This window comes from Cuculus canorus, chromosome 1, assembly GCF_017976375.1.
Source record: "Cuculus canorus isolate bCucCan1 chromosome 1, bCucCan1.pri, whole genome shotgun sequence".
Classification (NCBI taxonomy): Eukaryota; Metazoa; Chordata; class Aves; order Cuculiformes; family Cuculidae; genus Cuculus; species Cuculus canorus.
Window position 1 is genome coordinate 207816893 of NC_071401.1, and position 20222 is coordinate 207837114.

A 20222-nucleotide genomic window follows, 5' to 3' on the forward strand; every position below is an offset into this window, starting at 1 on the left:
ATCAACACCCACCGCTCCACCACCTCCTTTCAGGTGTTGTAGAGAGCAATGAGGTCTCCCCTCAACCTCCTCTTCTCCAGACCCTCAGGTCCCTCAGCGGCTCCTCAGAAGCTGCGTTCTCCAACCCCTTCCCCAACTCCGCTCCCTTCTATGGACGTCCTCCAGGACCTCAATGTCCTTCTTGGAGTGAAGGACCCAAAACTGAACCAGGATTTGAGGTGTGGCCTCACCAGGACCAAACCCAGGAGGACAATCCCAGCCCTACGCCTGGAGGACACTCCATGGCTCAACCAAAGCCTGAGAAGATCCCTCTGGAGACCCTTCCTGCTCTCCATCCATGGATCCAGCCTGGATGGATCCCTCTGGAGACCCTTCCTGCCCTCCATCCATGGATCCCAGAAGGTTCCGTGCTGGTGGTCAACAGCCACACTCAGGTGGACCCAATGCTGAGGAACAGCACCGAGAGAACGTTGGAATGGCTCAGCAGAGATGTGGACTCCATCAGGAATGTCCTCTCCAGCGTTTATCCGGAGGAGAGACAAAGCCATTCCCTTCCCCATCCCTCATCCATCGGTTCCGGAAGCGCCGCTCTCACCTTTTTGGCTTCCAACATTTTGTTCTCGAAGACGTAGGAGATGCAGTTCCTGACCACCTCGAGGCGACGGGCGCTGTTGGCCAAAGCGTTGCCGTTGCGTTCCATGATGGCATCTGAGGAGAGAACGTTCCGTGAGATCCAACACCTCCAATCCCGGAGGTTTGGATCCCAAAAAAAAATGGACTTTGAGGGGTTGGAGAGCATCTGGAGGTGATGAAGGTGATGCAGAAGAGCGGTTTTGAGGGAGCTCGAGTGGTGTAACCCAGAGAAGAAGAGGCCAAAGAGAGACCTCATCTGCACCTCCTGGAGAGGAGGGGCTGGAGAAGCTCAGGACCTGGAGAAGAGGGGCTGGAGAAGCTCAGGACCTGGAGAAGAGGGGCTGGAGAAGCTCAGGACCTGGAGAAGAGGGGCTGGAGAAGCTCAGGACCTGGAGAAGAGGGGCTGGAGAAGCTCAGGACCTGGAGAAGAGGGGCTGGAGAAGCTCAGGACCTGGAGAAGAGGGGCTGGAGAAGCTCAGGACCTGGAGAAGAGGGGCTGGAGAAGCTCAGGACCTGGAGAAGAGGGGCTGGAGAACCTCAGGACCTGGAGAAGAGGGGCTGGAGAAGCTCAGGACCTGGAGAAGAGGGGCTGGAGAAGCTCAGGACCTGGAGAAGAGGGGCTGGAGAAGCTCAGGACCTGGAGAAGAGGGGCTGGAGAAGCTCAGGACCTGGAGAAGAGGGGCTGGAGAACCTCAGGACCTGGAGAAGAGGGGCTGGAGAACCTCAGGACCTGGAGAAGAGGGGCTGGAGAAGCTCAGCACCTGGAGAAGAGGGGCTGGAGAAGCTCAGGACCTGGAGAAGAGGGGCTGGAGAAGCTCAGGACCTGGAGAAGAGGGGCTGGAGAAGCTCAGGACCTGGAGAAGGGGGGCTGGAGAAGCTCAGGACCTGGAGAAGAGGGGCTGGAGAAGCTCAGGACCTGGAGAAGAGGGGCTGGAGAACCTCAGGACCTGGAGAAGAGGGGCTGGAGAACCTCAGGACCTGGAGAAGAGGGGCTGGAGAAGCTCAGGACCTGGAGAAGAGGGGCTGGAGAAGCTCAGGCCCTGGAGAAGAGGAGCTGGAGAACCTCAGGACCTGGAGAAGAGGGGCTGGAGAAGCTCAGGACCTGGAGAAGAGGGGCCGGAGAAGCTCAGGACCTGGAGAAGAGGGGCTGGAGAACCTCAGGACGTGGAGAAGAGGGGCTGGAGAACCTCAGGACCTGGAGAAGAGGGGCTGGAGAAGCTCAGGCCCTGGAGAAGAGGGGCTGGAGAAGCTCAGGACCCGGAGAAGAGGGGCTGGAGAAGCTCAGGACCTGGAGAAGAGGGGCTGGAGAACATCAGGACCTGGAGAAGAGGGGCTGGAGAACATCAGGACCTGGAGAAGAGGGGCTGGAGAAGCTCAGGAAGGTCAACCAGGTCAAATGGAACGTCCTACACAGGTGGGAGGGGGCGATCCGTGGTTTCAGTCCAGGATGAGGGATGAGAACCTCAACCATGGGGAGAGGAGAACCTCAACCATAGAGAGGAGAACCTCAACCATAGAGAGGAGAACCTCAACCATAGAGAGGAGAACTTCAACCATAGAGAGGAGAACCTCAACCATAGAGAGGAGAACTTCAACCATAGAGAGGAGAACCTCAACCATGGTGGGAGGAGAACCTCAACCATAGAGAGGAGAACCTCAACCATGCGGAGAGGAGAACCTCAACCATAGAGAGGAGAACCTCAACCATAGAGAGAGGAGAACCTCAACCATAGAGAGGAGAACCTCAACCATAGAGAGGAGAACCTCAACCATAGAGAGGAGAACCTCAACCATAGAGAGGAGAAGACAAAGCTCCTCCACCTCCACGTACCGATGGGAGGTCCTGATGGGACCATGGTCTTCTTCTGGGCTTTGACGGCAGGCGGGGCGGCCTGCAGCTTGGCGGTGGCCTGGTCGATGATCCACTGCACCGTCCCCTCATCCAAGCGCGGAAAAGCCTTCCGGGGACTACGGAGAGGACCACATTCCGTGGGTTTCTGCACCTTCTGCATGGCCACCGCCGGGTAGGGGTTCTCCTGCAACGACAAAGGTGGGCAAAGTCCTCGCTGGAGGTCCTCTCGCGCGGAAAGGAGAGGGCTTCGAGACACCCTCTGAGGTTCCCGAGGCCAAAATTCCAACGGAGATTCCGTAAACATTGGGAATGCGGAGGTCTACGGTGCTCCCAGGAGCTCCATCTGAGATGGTGAAGAGTCCTCGAGGAGCTTCGGTGCTCCTGGAGGAGCTTCTCTGCTTCCAGAAGACCTTTGCTCGCCCACCCTGGCTTGGACAAGAAGGACAGCAGCTTCTCCAGAGCATTCCTGATGTCCACAGCACCTCCAAATCCATGGAATTTGCTCCTGGAAGCGGCTCACGCCACACCAGGTCCTTCTGGATCCATCAGGAGGTGCTCCTGGAGGAGCTTCGGTGCTCCTGGAGGAGCTTCTCTGCTTCCAGAAGACCTTTCCTTGCCCACCCTGGCTTGGACAAGAAGCTCAGCAGCTTCTCCAGAGCATTCCTGATCTCCACAGCACCCCCAAATCCATGGAATTCTGCTCCCGGGAGCAGCTCACGCCACACCAGGTCCTTCTGGATCCATCAGGAGGTGCTCCTGGAGGAGCTTCTCTGCTCCTGGAGGAGCTTCTCTGCTTCCAGAAGACCTTTGCTCGCCCACCCTGGCTTGGACAAGCAGCTCAGCAGCTTCTCCAGAGCATTCCTGATCTCCACAGTGCCCCCAAATCCATGGAATTCTGCTCCTGGAAGCGGCTCACGCCACACCAGGTCCTTCTGGATCCATCAGGAGGTGCTCCTGGAGGAGCTTCTCTGCTTCTGGAGGAGCTTCTCTGCTTCCAGAAGACCTTTGCTCGCCCACCCTGGCTTGGACAAGAAGGACAGAAGCTCCTCCAGAGCATTCCTGATGTCCACAGCGCCTCCAAATCCATGGAATTCTGCTCCTGGAAGCGGCTCACGCCACACCAGGTCCTTCTGGATCCATCAGGAGGGGCTCCTGGAGGAGCTTCTCTGCTTCCAGAAGACCTTTCCTTGCCCACCCTGGCTTGGACAAGAAGCTCAGCAGCTTCTCCAGAGCATTCCTGATGTCCACAGTGCCCCAAATCCATGGAATCCTTCTCCTGGAAGCGGCTCACGCCACACCAGGTCCTTCTGGATCCATCAGGAGGTGCTCCTGGAGGAGCTTCTCTGCTTCCAGAAGACCTTTGCTCGCCCACCCTGGCTTGGACAAGAAGCTCAGCAGCTCCTCCAGAGCATTCCTGATGTCCACAGCACCTCCAAATCCATGGAATTCTGCTCCTGGAAGCGGCTCACGCCACACCAGGTCCTTCTGGATCCATCAGGAGGTGCTCCTGGAGGAGCTTCTCTGCTTCTGGAGGAGCTTCTCTGCTTCCAGAAGACCTTTGCTCGCCCACCCTGGCTTGGACAAGAAGCTCAGCAGCTTCTCCAGAGCATTCCTGATCTCCACAGTGCCCCCAAATCCATGGAATTCTGCTCCCGGGAGCGGCTCACGCCACACCAGGTCCTTCTGGATCCATCAGGAGGTGCTCCTGGAGGAGCTTCGGTGCTTCTGGAGGAGCTTCTCTGCTTCCAGAAGACCTTTGCTTCCCACCCTGGCTTGGACAAGGAGCTCAGCAGCTTCTCCAGAGCATTCCTGATGTCCACAGCGCCTCCAAATCCATGGAATTCTGCTCCTGGAAGCGGCTCACGCCACACCAGGTCCTTCTGGATCCATCAGGAGGTGCTCCTGGAGGAGCTTCGGTGCTTCTGGAGGAGCTTCTCTGCTTCCAGAAGACCTTTGCTCGCCCACCCTGGCTTGGACAAGGAGCTCAGCAGCTTCTCCAGAGCATTCCTGATGTCCACCGCACCCCTGAATCCATGGAATTCTGCTCCTGGAAGCGGCTCACGCCACACCAGGTCCTTCTGGATCCATCAGAAGGTGCTCCTGGAGGAGCTTCGGTGCTCCTGGAGGAGCTTCTCTGCTTCCAGAAGACCTTTGCTCGCCCACCCTGGCTTGGACAAGAAGCTCAGCAGCTTCTCCAGAGCATTCCTGATGTCCACAGCACCCCCAAATCCATGGAATTCTGCTCCCGGGAGCAGCTCACACCACACCAGGTCCTTCTGGATCCATCAGGAGGTGCTCCTGGAGGAGCTTCTCTGCTTCCAGAAGACCTTTCCTTGCCCACCCTGGCTTGGACAAGAAGCTCAGCAGCTTCTCCAGAGCATTCCTGATCTCCACAGTGCCCCCAAATCCATGGAATTCTGCTCCTGGAAGCGGCTCACGCCACACCAGGTCCTTCTGGATCCATCAGGAGGTGCTCCTGGAGAAGCTTTGATGCTCCTGGAGGAGCTTCTCTGCTTCCAGAAGACCTTTCCTTGCCCACCCTGCCTTGGACAAGCAGCTCAGCAGCTTCTCCAGAGCATTCCTGATGTCCACAGCGCCCCCAAATCCATGGAATTCTGCTCCCGGGAGCAGCTCACACCACACCAGGTCCTTCTGGACCCATCAGGAGGTGTTCCTGGAGGAGCTTTGGTGCTTCTGGAGGAGCTTTGGTGCTCCTGGAGGAGCTTTCCTTGCCCACCCTGGCTTGGACAAGAAGCTCAGCAGCTTCTCCAGAGCATTCCTGATGTCCACAGCACCCCCAAATCCATGGAATTCTGCTCCTGGAAGTGGCTCACGCCACCCCAGGTCCTTCTGGATCCATCAGGAGGTGCTCCTGGAGGAGCTTCTCTGCTTCTGGAGGAGCTTCTCTGCTTCCAGAAGACCTTTGCTCACCCACCCTGGCTTGGACAAGGAGCTCAGCAGCTTCTCCAGAGCATTCCTGATCTCCACAGTGCCCCCAAATCCATGGAATCCTTCTCCTGGAAGCGGCTCACGCCACACCAGGTCCTTCTGGATCCATCAGGAGGTGCTCCTGGAGGAGCTTCTCTGCTTCCAGAAGACCTTTGCTCGCCCACCCTGGCTTGGACAAGGAGCTCAGCAGCTTCTCCAGAGCATTCCTGATGTCCACAGACCCCTAAATCCATGGAATTCTGCTCCTGGAAGCGGCTCACGCCACACCAGGTCCTTCTGGATCCATCAGAAGGTGCTCCTGGAGGAGCTTCGGTGCTCCTGGAGGAGCTTCTCTGCTTCCAGAAGACCTTTGCTCGCCCACCCTGGCTTGGACAAGAAGCTCAGCAGCTTCTCCAGAGCATTCCTGATCTCCACAGTGCCCCCAAATCCATGGAATTCTGCTCCTGGAAGCGGCTCACGCCACACCAGGTCCTTCTGGATCCATCAGGAGGGGCTCCTGGAGGAGCTTCTCTGCTTCTGGAGGAGCTTCTCTGCTTCCAGAAGACCTTTGCTCGCCCACCCTGGCTTGGACAAGGAGCTCAGCAGCTTCTCCAGAGCATTCCTGATGTCCACAGCACCTCCAAATCCATGGAATTCTGCTCCTGGAAGCGGCTCACGCCACACCAGGTCCTTCTGGATCCATCAGGAGGTGCTCCTGGAGAAGCTTTGATGCTCCTGGAGGAGCTTCTCTGCTTCCAGAAGACCTTTCCTTGCCCACCCTGCCTTGGACAAGCAGCTCAGCAGCTTCTCCAGAGCATTCCTGATGTCCACAGCGCCCCCAAATCCATGGAATTCTGCTCCCGGGAGCAGCTCACACCACACCAGGTCCTTCTGGACCCATCAGGAGGTGTTCCTGGAGGAGCTTTGGTGCTTCTGGAGGAGCTTTGGTGCTCCTGGAGGAGCTTTCCTTGCCCACCCTGGCTTGGACAAGAAGCTCAGCAGCTTCTCCAGAGCATTCCTGATGTCCACAGCACCCCCAAATCCATGGAATTCTGCTCCTGGAAGTGGCTCACGCCACCCCAGGTCCTTCTGGATCCATCAGGAGGTGCTCCTGGAGAAGCTTTGGTGCTTCCAGAAGACCTTTGCTCGCCCACCCTCGCTTGGACAAGAAGCTCAGCAGCTTCTCCAGAGCATTCCTGATGTCCACAGCGCCCCCAAATCCATGGAATCCTTCTCCTGGAAGCGGCTCACGCCACCCCAGGTCCTTCTGGATCCATCAGGAGATGCCACCACCCCCCAGAGGAGGTCCCATCGAGAGTCGGAAGGAGGAGAGGTGGATCAGAAGGTCTCCTTCCATACTCACGTTTTTGTAGAGCTTCTCGGCGAGTTCCTTGATGTGCCTCAAGATCTTCGTCTTATTCCCTTCTTCCGCTCGCATCCGCTTCACCTCGTACGCCACGAGCTGGGAGAAGGAAAACCATGGATGAGAAGATTGGCTGAGATACGGTCAACCACCTTCTTCTCCTCCTGGTGGTGGTCCTCCTCCATCCGCAACGGTTGGAACGGTCGGAGAACCTGGAAGGCGGCGGAGGTTCTCCGTTGAGTCCCTACCTCGTCGAAGAGGTCGATGGAGCGGTACGGAGCGCCGCGCTCCGTGACGAAGCCGGCGAAGGCCATGCCCTCCAAGACCTTGGTGAGGAAGTCGTCTTCCGTCAAACCCCTTTGGCCAAGGAAAGCGGCCTGGAAAACGGGAAGGAGGGACACGAGGTCACAGCAACGGCCACCGGGGGGAAGATGTCACCACGGTGGATGTGGCAACGTGGGTGACAAAGAGGTCGTGCGGCTGTGGGACAACATCTCCTCCTTCAGACGGTCATGGAATGGGTTGGGGTGGAAGGGATCTTAAGGATCATCCGCTTCCAACGCTTCTCCATGGGGAAAGAGACCTCTGGTGGGATCAGATGGCTCCAAAGAGGATCCAAAGGTTGGAGAACCTTCTGTCCGAGGATGGGTGGAGAGAGGTGGGGAGAAGAGAAGGCTCCCAGGAGACCTTATGGAGAACTTCCGGTGCCTGAAGGGGCTCCGGGAAAGCTGGAGAGGGACTTCTTCCAAGGTCTTGGAGGGATGGGATGAGGAATAATGGGGAGAAACTGGAGAGGGGCAGAGTCAGAGTGGAAATGAGGAGGAATTCCTTCACGATGAGGGTGGTGAGGCCCTGGAAGAGGTTTTCCAGGGAAGCTGTGGAGCTCCATCCATCCCTGGAGGGGTTCCAGGCCAGGTTGGATGGGATTCGGAGCCCCGGATCCAGCGGGAGGTGTCGCTGCCCATGGGGAGAGGGGTTGGAATTGGATCACCTTTAAGGTCATTTCCAACCCAACCCATTCCATGATCCTATGAGGTTGCTCCAAGGCTTCATCCAACCTGGCCTGGAACCCCTCCAGGGATGGGGCAGCCACAGCTTCCCGGGAAAACCTCTTCCAGGGTCACACCAACCTCATCATGAAGGAATTCCTCCTCATTTCCAGTCTAAACGTGACCCTCTCCGGTTTCTCCCCATAATCCCTCATCCCATCACTCCATCCCTTTGGGAACAGTCCCTCTCCAGAGCTTTCCCGGAGCCCCTTCAGGCACCGGAAGGTCCCTCTAAGGTTGAGTTGGGTTGGAAGGGATCTCAAAGCCCATCCAATTCCAATCCCTCTCCATGGGCAGCAACACCTCCCGCTGGATCCGGGGCTCCGAATCCCATCCAACCTGGCCTGGAACCCCTCCAGGGATGGATGGAGCACCACAGCTTCCCTGGAAAACCTCTTCCAGGGTCTCACCAACCTCATGGGGAAGGAATTCCTCCTCATGTCCAGTCTAACTCTGCCCCTCTCCGGTTCCTCCCATTATTCCTCATCCCATCGCTCCATCCCTTTGGGAACAGCCCCTCTCCGGCTTTCCCGGAGCCCCTTCAGGCACCGGAAGGTCTCCAGAAGGTCTCCTGGGAGCCTTCTCTTCTCCCCAACCCCAACTCTCTCCGCCTGTCCTCGGACGGGAGGTTCTCCAGCCCTCAGATAATCCTTGGAGCCTCCTCTGGATCCATTCCAACAGCTCCATCTCCTCCTTCTGTTGAGGATTCCAGAATTGGCCCCAACGCTCCCGATGAGGTCTCCCCGGAGCGGAGCAGAGGGGCACAATCCCGTCCCTCCGTGCTGGCCACGCTGCTCTGGATGCGATTCCAACCCTTTTTTTTCTGGGTAGGGACATCCCATCACTCCGGAGCCAAACGGGGAAGAGTCCACGTGTCGGAAGTGGTCGTGGAGACGCATCCGTGACCCTCACCTTATGGAATCGGATAACGGGCTCGGGATGGATGCGGATGATGTGGAGACACCACCGATAGCCCTGAAGGAGCTGCGCAAACAAACGGAGGAAGACGGCTCGGATCTCCTTATCCTGGGAAAAAAAAGAAGGAAAAACAAAGCCATCACAGCCCATTCAGGCGGAAAAGGGCGGAAGAACCACTCCGTAGGGTGGGATTTCAGTCCTGGGGTGGAGGTGAAGGGATCAACACACGCGTCAGGGTCAGCGTCGGGAAGGGAACGCGGCTGAGATTCCAGGGAAAAGGATGCAGTGGGATGGATTGATGGCAGCTCAGCCAATTCCAACCCCTCTCCATGGGCAGCGACACCTCCCGCTGGATCCGGGGCTCCGAATCCCATCCAACCTGGCCTGGAACTCCTCCAGGGATGGATGGAGCTCCACAGCTTCCCTGGAAAACCTCTTCCAGGGTCTCTCCACTCTCATCATGAAGGAATTCCTCCTCATGTCCCATCTAAACGCGACCCTCTCCGGTTTCTCCCATTATTCCTCATCCCATCACTCCATCCCTTTGGGAACAGCCCCTCTCCAGCATTCCCGGAGCCCCTTCAGGCACCGGAAGGTCCCTCTGAAGTCTCCTGGGAGCCTTCTCTTCTCCCCAACCCCAACTCTCTCAGCTGTCCTCGGACGGGAGGTTCTGCAGCCCTCGCAGCATCCTTGGATTCTCCTCTGGATCCATTCCAACAGCTCCATCTCCTCCTTCCATTGAGGATTCCAGAATTGGACACAACCCTCCCAATGAGGTCTCCCTGGAGTGGACCCCAGGACACATTGTGGCTCCTGTTGACCTTCTCCTCATCTCCCCAAGTCCTTCTCCTCAGCGCTGCTCCCATCCATCATCCCTCATCCTGGATTGAAACCACGGATCGCCCCAATCCAGACGTAGGACGTTGCCCTTGGCCTGGTTGACCTTCCTGAGCTTCTCCAGCCCCTCTTCTCCAGGTCCTGAGCTTCTCCAGCCCCTCTTCTCCAGGTCCTGAGGTTCTCCAGCCCCTCTTCTCCGGGTCCTGAGCTTCTCCAGCCCCTCTTCTCCAGGTCCTGAGCTTCTCCGGCCCCTCTTCTCCAGGTCCTGAGCTTCTCCGGCCCCTCTTCTCCAGGTCCTGAGGTTATCCAGCCCCTCTTCTCCAGGTCCTGAGGTTCTCCAGCCCCTCTTCTCCAGGTCCTGAGGTTCTCCAGCCCCTCTTCTCCAGGTCCTGAGCTTCTCCGGCCCCTCTTCTCCAGGTCCTGAGCTTCTCCAGCCCCTCTTCTCCAGGTCCTGAGCTTCTCCAGCCCCTCTTCTCCAGGTCCTGAGCTTCTCCAGTCCCTCTTCTCCAGGTCCTGAGCTTCTCCAGCCCCTCTTCTCCAGGTCCTGAGCTTCTCCGGCCCCTCTTCTCCAGGTCCTGAGCTTCTCCAGCCCCTCTTCTCCAGGTCCTGAGCTTCTCCAGCCCCTCTTCTCCAGGTCCTGAGCTTCTCCAGCCCCTCTTCTCCAGGTCCTGAGCTTCTCCAGCCCCTCTTCTCCAGGTCCTGAGCTTCTCCAGCCCCTCTTCTCCAGGTCCTGAGGTTCTCCAGCCCCTCTTCTCCAGGTCCTGAGCTTCTCCAGCCCCTCTTCTCCAGGTCCTGAGCTTCTCCAGCCCCTCTTCTCCAGCCTTTCCAGGTCCCTCTGGATGACACCACTCAACTCTTGGTGTCATCCAATCCAACCGCCCCTGTCCATGAGTGACCAGAACATCTCTGGTGGCTTCCAGGCCACGTCTCGGAGCGATGGCCTCGGCATCCGGGCAGATCCGTGCTGAGCCTCAACCTCGGCACCACCGAGATGGGAAAAACACCTGGAATGGTGCAAGGAACGGGATGGGAGATCCTCTTCCTCCCGACTCCACTCACCTGCATTTTGAGGGAAGAGGCGGAGATGGTGGAAGGGGGGAATGCGAGATCCGCCACCTCCAACTCCGGGTCCAAAACCTGCGTGGAGAAAGCACAAAGCACTCTCAATTCCAAAGGGAATATCTTCCTGCCCTCCATCCATGGATCCATCCTGGATCCAGTCCCTCTGGAGACCCTTCCTGCCCTCCATCCATGGATCCAGCCTGGCCAGATCCCTCTGCAGAGCCTTCCTGCCTCCATCCATGGATCCAGCCTGGCCAGATCCCTCTGCAGAGCCTTCCTGCCTCCATCCATGGATCCAGCCTGGCCAGATCCCTCTGCAGAGCCTTCCTGCCCTCCATCCATGGATCCAGCCTGGCCAGATCCCTCTGCAGAGCCTTCCTGCCCTCCATCCATGGATCCAGCCTGGCCAGATCCCTCTGCAGAGCCTTCCTGCCCTCCATCCATGGATCCAGCCTGGATCCAATCCCTCTGCAGACCCTTCCTGCCCTCCATCCATGGATCCAGCCTGGCCAGATCCCTCTGCAGACCCTTCCTGCCCTCCATCCATGGATCCAGCCTGGCCAGATCCCTCTGCAGAGCCTTCCTGCCCTCCATCCATGGATCCAGCCTGGATCCAATCCCTCTGCAGACCCTTCCTGCCCTCCATCCATGGATCCAGCCTGGCCAGATCCCTCTGCAGAGCCTTCCTGCCCTCCATCCATGGATCCAGCCTGGCCAGATCCCTCTGCAGACCCTTCCTGCCCTCCATCCATGGATCCAGCCTGGCCAGATCCCTCTGCAGAGCCTTCCTGCCCTCCATCCATGGATCCAGCCTGGATCCAGTCCCTCTGCAGAGCCTTCCTGCCCTCCATCCATGGATCCAGCCTGGCCAGATCCCTCTGCAGACCCTTCCTGCCTCCATCCATGGATCCAGCCTGGCCAGATCCCTCTGGAGACCCTTCCTGCCTCCATCCATGGATCCAGCCTGGCCAGATCCCTCTGCAGAGCCTTCCTGCCTCCATCCATGGATCCAGCCTGGCCAGATCCCTCTGCAGACCCTTCCTGCCCTCCATCCATGGATCCAGCCTGGCCAGATCCCTCTGCAGAGCCTTCCTGCCCTCCATCCATGGATCCAGCCTGGCCAGATCCCTCTGCAGACCCTTCCTGCCCTCCATCCATGGATCCAGCCTGGCCAGATCCCTCTGCAGACCCTTCCTGCCCTCCATCCATGGATCCAGCCTGGCCAGATCCCTCTGCAGACCCTTCCTGTCCTCCATCCATGGATCCAGCCTGGCCAGATCCCTCTGCAGAGCCTTCCTGCCCTCCATCCATGGATCCAGCCTGGCCAGATCCCTCTGCAGAGCCTTCCTGCCCTCCATCCATGGATCCAGCCTGGCCAGATCCCTCTGCAGACCCTTCCTGCCTTCCATCCATGGATCCAGCCTGGCCAGATCCCTCTGCAGAGCCTTCCTGCCCTCCATCCATGGATCCAGCCTGGCCAGATCCCTCTGCAGACCCTTCCTGCCCTCCATCCATGGATCCAGCCTGGCCAGATCCCTCTGCAGAGCCTTCCTGCCCTCCATCCATGGATCCAGCCTGGCCAGATCCCTCTGCAGACCCTTCCTGCCCTCCATCCATGGATCCAGCCTGGCCAGATCCCTCTGCAGAGCCTTCCTGCCTCCATCCATGGATCCAGCCTGGCCAGATCCCTCTGCAGACCCTTCCTGCCCTCCATCCATGGATCCAGCCTGGCCAGATCCCTCTGCAGAGCCTTCCTGCCCTCCATCCATGGATCCAGCCTGGCCAGATCCCTCTGCAGAGCCTTCCTGCCCTCCATCCATGGATCCAGCCTGGCCAGATCCCTCTACAGAGCCTTCCTGCCCTCCATCCATGGATCCAGCCTGGCCAGATCCCTCTGCAGACCCTTCCTGCCCTCCATCCATGGATCCAGCCTGGCCAGATCCCTCTGCAGAGCCTTCCTGCCCTCCATCCATGGATGGAGAAGGTCTCCTGGGATGTGATTTCTGCTCTCAGAGCATTCCCGGTGGCTCCTTTCCCGGTTCCCCACGGAGCCGCGTGTCATTCCCGAGGCGTTGGTCACCTACCGGAGGAGGAGAAGCCGAAGAACTCACCATGGAAAGGGCTTCCCGGGTCTGTTGGAGCAGAGGTTCGGGAAGCAGTGAGATATGGACACACTCCGGAACGTTGACGGTGCCACCATCCAGGTCGGCAATAACAACATCCAGCTGGAAAACGACGGAAGAGCCGTGAGACAAAGCCGGGCTTCCCAACCCCATTCCCACCACCTCCCGACGCCAACGGAGAGCCAAGAGGAGTCAAAGCCAGAAGACAAAGGATTGGGAATGGGATCCTCTCCACCCCTTTGGGAGCGCTCCGGTCCTCACGAGGTGTTTTCCATCATCCGTTGTCACCGAATCCAAGGTTTCCCACCACCCATGTGATGATGGAAACCCACCACTGTCCTGCAGGAAAGGGGACCGGAGGAGGACATCCGGGTGGGAAAGGGCGTTGGATTTGTCACCTCGAGCTCCACGCGGAGCACGGATGAGGTCGTGTCCAGGGAGGCTAAAGCGGAGCAACTGCTTCCGAGACCTCTCTGGTCCTCCTCAGGCACTGTGGGACACGGCGGATGTTGACCTCATCCCATCATTCTTGACCGGAGCGACACAACAGTGTCTGCTCCGAAGGCTCCATCGGAGCCCCTTTGAGTTCAGAGCAAACTCATAGAACCATGGAATGGTTTGGGATGGAAGGGACCTCAAAGCCCATCCAGTTCCGTGGTTGAGGGACACCTCCCACCGGATCAGGGGCTCCAAGGGCCATCCAACCTGGCCTGGAACACCTCCATCCATGGATCCAGCCTGGCCAGATCCTTTTGGAGACCCTTCCTGCCCTCCATCCATGGATCCAGCCTGGCCAGATCCCTCTGCAGACCCTTCCTGCCCTCCATCCATGGATCCAGCCTGGCCAGATCCCTCTGCAGAGCCTTCCTGCCTCCATCCATGGATCCAGCCTGGCCAGATCCCTCTGCAGACCCTTCCTGCCCTCCATCCATGGATCCAGCCTGGCCAGATCCCTCTGCAGACCCTTCCTGTCCTCCATCCATGGATCCAGCCTGGCCAGATCCCTCTGCAGAGCCTTCCTGCCCTCCATCCATGGATCCAGCCTGGCCAGATCCCTCTGCAGAGCCTTCCTGCCCTCCATCCATGGATCCAGCCTGGCCAGATCCCTCTGCAGACCCTTCCTGCCCTCCATCCATGGATCCAGCCTGGCCAGATCCCTCTGCAGAGCCTTCCTGTCCTCCATCCATGGATCCAGCCTGGCCAGATCCCTCTGCAGAGCCTTCCTGCCTCCATCCATGGATCCAGCCTGGCCAGATCCCTCTGCAGAGCCTTCCTGCCTCCATCCATGGATCCAGCCTGGCCAGATCCCTCTGCAGAGCCTTCCTGCCCTCCATCCATGGATCCAGCCTGGCCAGATCCCTCTGGAGACCCTTCCTGCCCTCCATCCATGGATCCAGCCTGGCCAGATCCCTCTGCAGACCCTTCCTGCCTCCATCCATGGATCCAGCCTGGCCAGATCCCTCTGCAGAGCCTTCCTGCCCTCCATCCATGGATCCAGCCTGGCCAGATCCCTCTGCAGAGCCTTCCTGCCCTTCATCCATGGATCCAGCCTGGCCAGATCCCTCTGCAGACCCTTCCTGCCCTCCATCCATGGATCCAGCCTGGCCAGATCCCTCTGCAGACCCTTCCTGCCTCCATCCATGGATCCAGCCTGGCCAGATCCCTCTGCAGAGCCTTCCTGCCCTCCATCCATGGATCCAGCCTGGCCAGATCCCTCTGCAGACCCTTCCTGCCTCCATCCATGGATCCAGCCTGGATCCAGTCCCTCTGGAGACCCTTCCTGCCCTCCATCCATGGATTCAGCCTGGATCCAATCCCTCTGGAGACCCTTCCTGCCCTCCATCCATGGATTCAGCCTGGATCCAATCCCTCTGCAGACCCTTCCTGCCCTCCATCCATGGATCCAGCCTGGATCCAATCCCTCTGGAGACCCTTCCTGCCTCCATCCATGGATCCAGCGTTGCCCTCCCCACCCTCATCGTGACAACCTTCTTCCCAAGATCCCCTCTCAACATTCCCTCTTTCCGCTTCCACCCGTTTTGTCTCTCCTGCGTCCGCATTCCCTTCTCCAAAGCCCTTTTCCAGCTCTCATTCCCATTCTCCACCGCAGCCCCAAAAGCCACCATTGGCCCTTTGGCCCTTCCCGATGAGTTTCCATCCCAAACCCTCGGTCCACGCCCTTTACTCCATTCCGGATCCTCATCCCTCGGCTCCGAGGACGCAACGGATCGACCGTTCCCGCTCGGAAGCTGTGGATCAGAGCCCGGATTCCCGCTCGGAGCACGGAGAACCCAACGTGTTCTTTGCCTCCCACCCTTCGGGGTTCCATCCCGGCTCCGTTTCTCCTTCTCCCGCCCCAACGATCCATGGATTCTCACCAATTCCTGCGTCTCCGACTGGAAGACGGAGTGGATTCCGATGATGAACGGAGTCGGTGTGCTCAGGACCTCCAGGAGCTGCGCCGGAAGGATGGGAACGTAGGTGAAACTGTAAGGAAAAAGACACCATCGCTGCAGCAAATCCAACTCCGCTCTTTCCCTCAGCACCATCCTGACCTCCAATTCCCAACAATCCCAACTATTCCCCCCTCTGAATTCCCACTCCGGAGCCCGCGAGTGCCTCCGTGTCCCAATAAATCCCCCTTTTCTCAAAGCCCTTTGGTGAGGACGTCCCCTACGGCCCCGTTCCCGACGTTCCCGTCCTCCACAGCTCCTTTTCCCGGCGTTGAAGCCATAATCCAAGGGTATCCGAGGGGAAATTTTCCAGCGGAGTCATTTCACTCCGAAAAAGAAAGTATCGGAAGACAAAAAACCGGAAGGAAACGGCGCCGCCGGAGGTGGTGGCATCAACCACTCATTCCTATCGGATCTCCTCCCTTTGAGCCATCACCGTCTCCTCAAGGACATCACCACCACCGCTGTCCTCTTCCCAACGGCATTCCGGAAGCCTTCCAGTTTTTCCGGATTTGTGGGACAGGAGAAGCGACCGCGCGTGGGGTGGAGAGGACTGAGGTGGAGCTCTGGTGGATCCGTAGCTCAGAAGGATCATGGGATGGGTTGGAAGGGACCTTCTCCAGCCCCTCTTCTCCAGGTCCTGAGCTTCTCCAGTCCCTCTTCTCCAGGTCCTGAGCTTCTCCAGCCCCTCTTCTCCGGGTCCTGAGGTTCTCCAGCCCCTCTTCTCCAGGTCCTGAGGTTCTCCAGCCCCTCTTCTCCAGGTCCTGAGCTTCTCCAGCCCCTCTTCTCCCGGTCCTGAGCTTCTCCAGCCCCTCTTCTCCAGGTCCTGAGGTTCTCCAGCCCCTCTTCTCCAGGTCCTGAGCTTCTCCGGCCCCTCTTCTCCAGGTCCTGAGCTTCTCCAGCCCCTCTTCTCCGGGTCCTGAGCTTCTCCAGCCCCTCTTCTCCAGGTCCTGAGGTTCTCCAGCCCCTCTTCTCCGGGTCCTGAGCTTCTCCAGCCCCTCTTCTCCAGGTCCTGAGGTTCTCCAGCCCCTCTTCTCCAGGGCCTGAGCTTCTCCAGCCCCTCTTCTCCAGGGCCTGAGGTTCTCCGGCCCCTCTTCTCCAGGTCCTGAGCTTCTCCAGCCCCTCTTCTCCAGGTTCTGAGCTTCTCCAGCCCCTCTTCTCCAGGTCCTGAGCTTCTCCAGCCCCTCTTCTCCAGGTTCTGAGCTTCTCCAGCCCCTCTTCTCCAGGTCCTGAGCTTCTCCAGCTCCTCTTCTCCAGGTCCTGAGCTTCTCCAGCCCCTCTTCTCCAGGTCCTGAGCTTCTCCAGCCCCTCTTCTCCAGGTCCTGAGCTTCTCCAGCCCCTCTTCTCCAGGTCCTGAGGTTCTCCAGCCCCTCTTCTCCGGGTCCTGAGCTTCTCCAGCCCCTCTTCTCCAGGTCCTGAGCTTCTCCAGCCCCTCTTCTCCAGGTCCTGAGGTTCTCCAGCCCCTCTTCTCCAGGTCCTGAGCTTCTCCAGCCCCTCTTCTCCAGGTCCTGAGCTTCTCCAGCTCCTCTTCTCCAGGTCCTGAGCTTCTCCAGCCCCTCTTCTCCAGGGCCTGAGCTTCTCCAGCCCCTCTTCTCCAGCGTTTCCCGGTCCCTCTGGATCCATCCCACCCTTCCACTGTGACAACCGCCCCACTCAGCTCAGTGTCCCCTCCAAACTCGCTGAGAGTGCCCTCGATCTCAGTGTCGATGTCATCGATGGAGATCTCAAACAGCGCCGCTCCCAGTATGGACCCCTGAGGGCCACCACCGCTGACGGATCTCCATCTGGGATTGGAGCCATTGACCCTTGGAACGCAACCATTCCACCCCATTCCTCATCCCAGAAACCTTCCACCTTCCCAACCCAATTTGGAGAGACGGAGGTGGTGGAGGACCACCTCAAAGCCTCCATAGAAGCCCAAGCAGATCCCACCCACCCCATCCCTCCTCCTGGATGGAACCCATGGATCACTCCAACTCCGCTGTAGAACCCCAGGACCACCACGGATCCACTCTCTGCGAGGACTTCACCCTCTCCACCCTCATGGAGACATCTCTCAAGAGTTCCTCCCTCAACTCCAGAGCGGTGGTGGCCCTCAGAAACCCTCTGGAGATGCTGAGGTTGGGTTGAAGCTTAAGGAGAAGCAGTAAAGAAGCAATTATGGAGCTGAGGAGAAGGACCACGGAGGTGGTGGAGCGTTGAGGAGAACGTGGCTTCCTCCTCACCTGTACTTGAGGGGGAAGATGATGGCCAGGAGAGCTCGGCACGCGTCGGTCAACCTCTGGTAACTGCTGGAGAGGAAGAGGATCTTGTGTTCCGTCAGCGCCGCGCAGAAGAGGTACAGAACGTTGGTGATCCCTACGGAGAGAAGAACCCAAAGAACCCGGGAGGGGTTCCTTCGTATCCCACCAAAGACCATGGAACGGTGGTTGAGATGATGGAGTGCAACCATCCATGGAGTCCCAACCCCCTGAGAACCTCATCTCAATGACTTAGGAACCCCTTCCAGGGATGGAGAGTCCACCATGGCCCCCCTGGGTGGTGGAGATGATGGAGTGCAACCATCCATGGAGTCCCAACCACATCCCTGAGGACCTCATCTCAATGGCTTAGGAACCCCTTCCAGGGATGGAGAGTCCACCATGGCCCTCTGAGTGGATGAGATGATGGAGTGCAACCATCCATGGAGTCCCAACCCCCTGAGAACCTCATCTCAATGACTTAGGAACCCCTTCCAGGGGTGGAGAGTCCACCATGGCCCCCTGGGTGGTGGAGATGATGGAGTGCAACCATCCATGGAGTCCCAACCCCCTGAGAACCTCATCTCAATGACTTAGGAACCCCTTCCAGGGGTGGAGAGTCCACCACCACCACCCCCTGGGTGGTGGAGATGATGGAGTGCAACCATCCATGGAGTCCCAACCCCCTGAGAACCTCATCTCAATGACTTAGGAACCCCTTCCAGGGATGGAGACTCCACCACCACCACCTTTGGAGGACCTCAGAACCCTTTGGATGAAGACATCGTTCTTGGGTTCTCCAAAGCTCTGTTGAGGTTCTCCATTTGTTGGTGGCCAACGCGGCCTTGGACACCTCCAGGGATGGAGACTCCACCACCACCACTGCCTTTGGAGGACCTCAGAACCCTTTGGATGAAGACATCGTTCTTGGAGCTCCTGGAGCTCCTTCAGGTCCTGGAAGGTCTCCATAAGGTCTCCTGGGAGCCTTCTCTTCTCCCCAACCCCAACCCTCTCCGCCTGTCCTTGGAGTTGAGGTTCTCCAACCTTCAGGAGATCTTTATGACCACCTCTGGAGCTCCTCTAGGAGGTCCTCTAGGAGGTCCTCATCATTCCCGTGTGGAAGAGAGACTTTGGGATGTGGTGGGATGGGAAGGAGGGGTGGGGAGAAGTCTCACCGAGCTGTCGGAAGAGGAGCGCCACGCTGGAGCTGCTGACGGGAAGGGAGTCGTGGAGGGGGGTCTGGAGGAGCTGCCGGTCGCCGGCGCCCAAGGAGATGGTCCTCTGCCGGAGGGAACGGAGACGTCAGAGCGCGGCCACAAAAAACACGGAGAGGGACAACGACGGAGAGGAACGATGGAGGAACGATGGAGAGGAACCATAGAGGAACGATGGAGAGGAACAACAGAGCAATGATGGAGAGGAACCATAGAGGAACGATGGAGAGGAACCATAGAGGAACGATGGAGAGGAACCATAGAGGAACGACGGAGAGGAACCATAGAGGAACGACGGAGAGGAACCATAGAGGAACGACGGAGAGGAACCATAGAGGAACGACGGAGAGGAACCATAGAGGAACGACGGAGAGGAACCATAGAGGAACGATGGAGAGGAACCATAGAGGAACGATGGAGAGGAACCATAGAGGAACGATGGAGAGGAACCATAGAGGAACGACGGAGAGGAACCATAGAGGAACGACGGAGAGGAACCATAGAGGAACGACGGAGAGGAACCATAGAGGAACGACGGAGAGGAACCATAGAGGAACGACGGAGAGGAACCATAGAGGAACGATGGAGAGGAACCATAGAGGAACGATGGAGAGGAACCATAGAGGAACGATGGAGAGGAACCATAGAGGAACGATGGAGAGGAACCATAGAGGAACGATGGAGAGGAACCATAGAGGAACGACGGAGAGGAACCATAGAGGAACGACGGAGAGGAACCATAGAGGAACGATGGAGAGGAACCATAGAGGAACGATGGAGAGGAACCATAGAGGAACGATGGAGAGGAACCATAGAGGAACGACGGAGAGGAACCATAGAGGAACGATGGAGAGGAACCATAGAGGAACGATGGAGAGGAACCATAGAGGAACGATGGAGAGGAACGATGGAGAGGAACCATAGAGGGACGATGGAGAGGAACCATAGAGGAACGACGGAGAGGAACCATAGAGGAACGACGGAGAGGAACCATAGAGGAACGACGGAGAGGAACCATAGAGGAACGACGGAGAGGAACCATAGAGGAACGATGGAGAGGAACCATAGAGGAACGATGGAGAGGAACCATAGAGGAACAACGGAGAGGAACCATAGAGGAACAACGGAGAGGAACCATAGAGGAACGACGGAGAGGAACCATAGAGGAACGATGGAGAGGAACCATAGAGGAACGACGGAGAGGAACCATAGAGGAACGATGGAGAGGAACCATAGAGGAACGATGGAGAGGAACCATAGAGGAACGATGGAGAGGAACGATGGAGAGGAACCATAGAGGGACGATGGAGAGGAACCATAGAGGAACGACGGAGAGGAACCATAGAGGAACGACGGAGAGGAACCATAGAGGAACGACGGAGAGGAACCATAGAGGAACGACGGAGAGGAACCATAGAGGAACGATGGAGAGGAACCATAGAGGAACGATGGAGAGGAACCATAGAGGAACGATGGAGAGGAACCATAGAGGAACGACGGAGAGGAACCATAGAGGAACGACGGAGAGGAACCATAGAGGAACGATGGAG

At 58.2% G+C, this 20222-nt stretch overlaps 1 protein-coding gene across 1 annotated transcript in view; it reads right to left on the reverse strand.

Annotated features, from left to right (window-relative positions):
* Positions 1-20222, reverse strand: part of SBF1 (SET binding factor 1) — a 109844-nt gene that overhangs the window by 69379 nt on the left and 20243 nt on the right. The window contains exons 4-13 of the mRNA XM_054069688.1: positions 18634-18739; positions 17444-17576; positions 15144-15252; positions 12754-12867; positions 10640-10717; positions 8738-8851; positions 7025-7153; positions 6777-6875; positions 2465-2669; positions 596-708 (exon numbers count right to left, since the gene is read on the reverse strand). Coding sequence (XP_053925663.1) covers positions 596-708; positions 2465-2669; positions 6777-6875; positions 7025-7153; positions 8738-8851; positions 10640-10717; positions 12754-12867; positions 15144-15252; positions 17444-17576; positions 18634-18739 — 1200 coding nt within the window. The remainder of the gene's footprint in view (positions 1-595; positions 709-2464; positions 2670-6776; positions 6876-7024; positions 7154-8737; positions 8852-10639; positions 10718-12753; positions 12868-15143; positions 15253-17443; positions 17577-18633; positions 18740-20222) is intronic.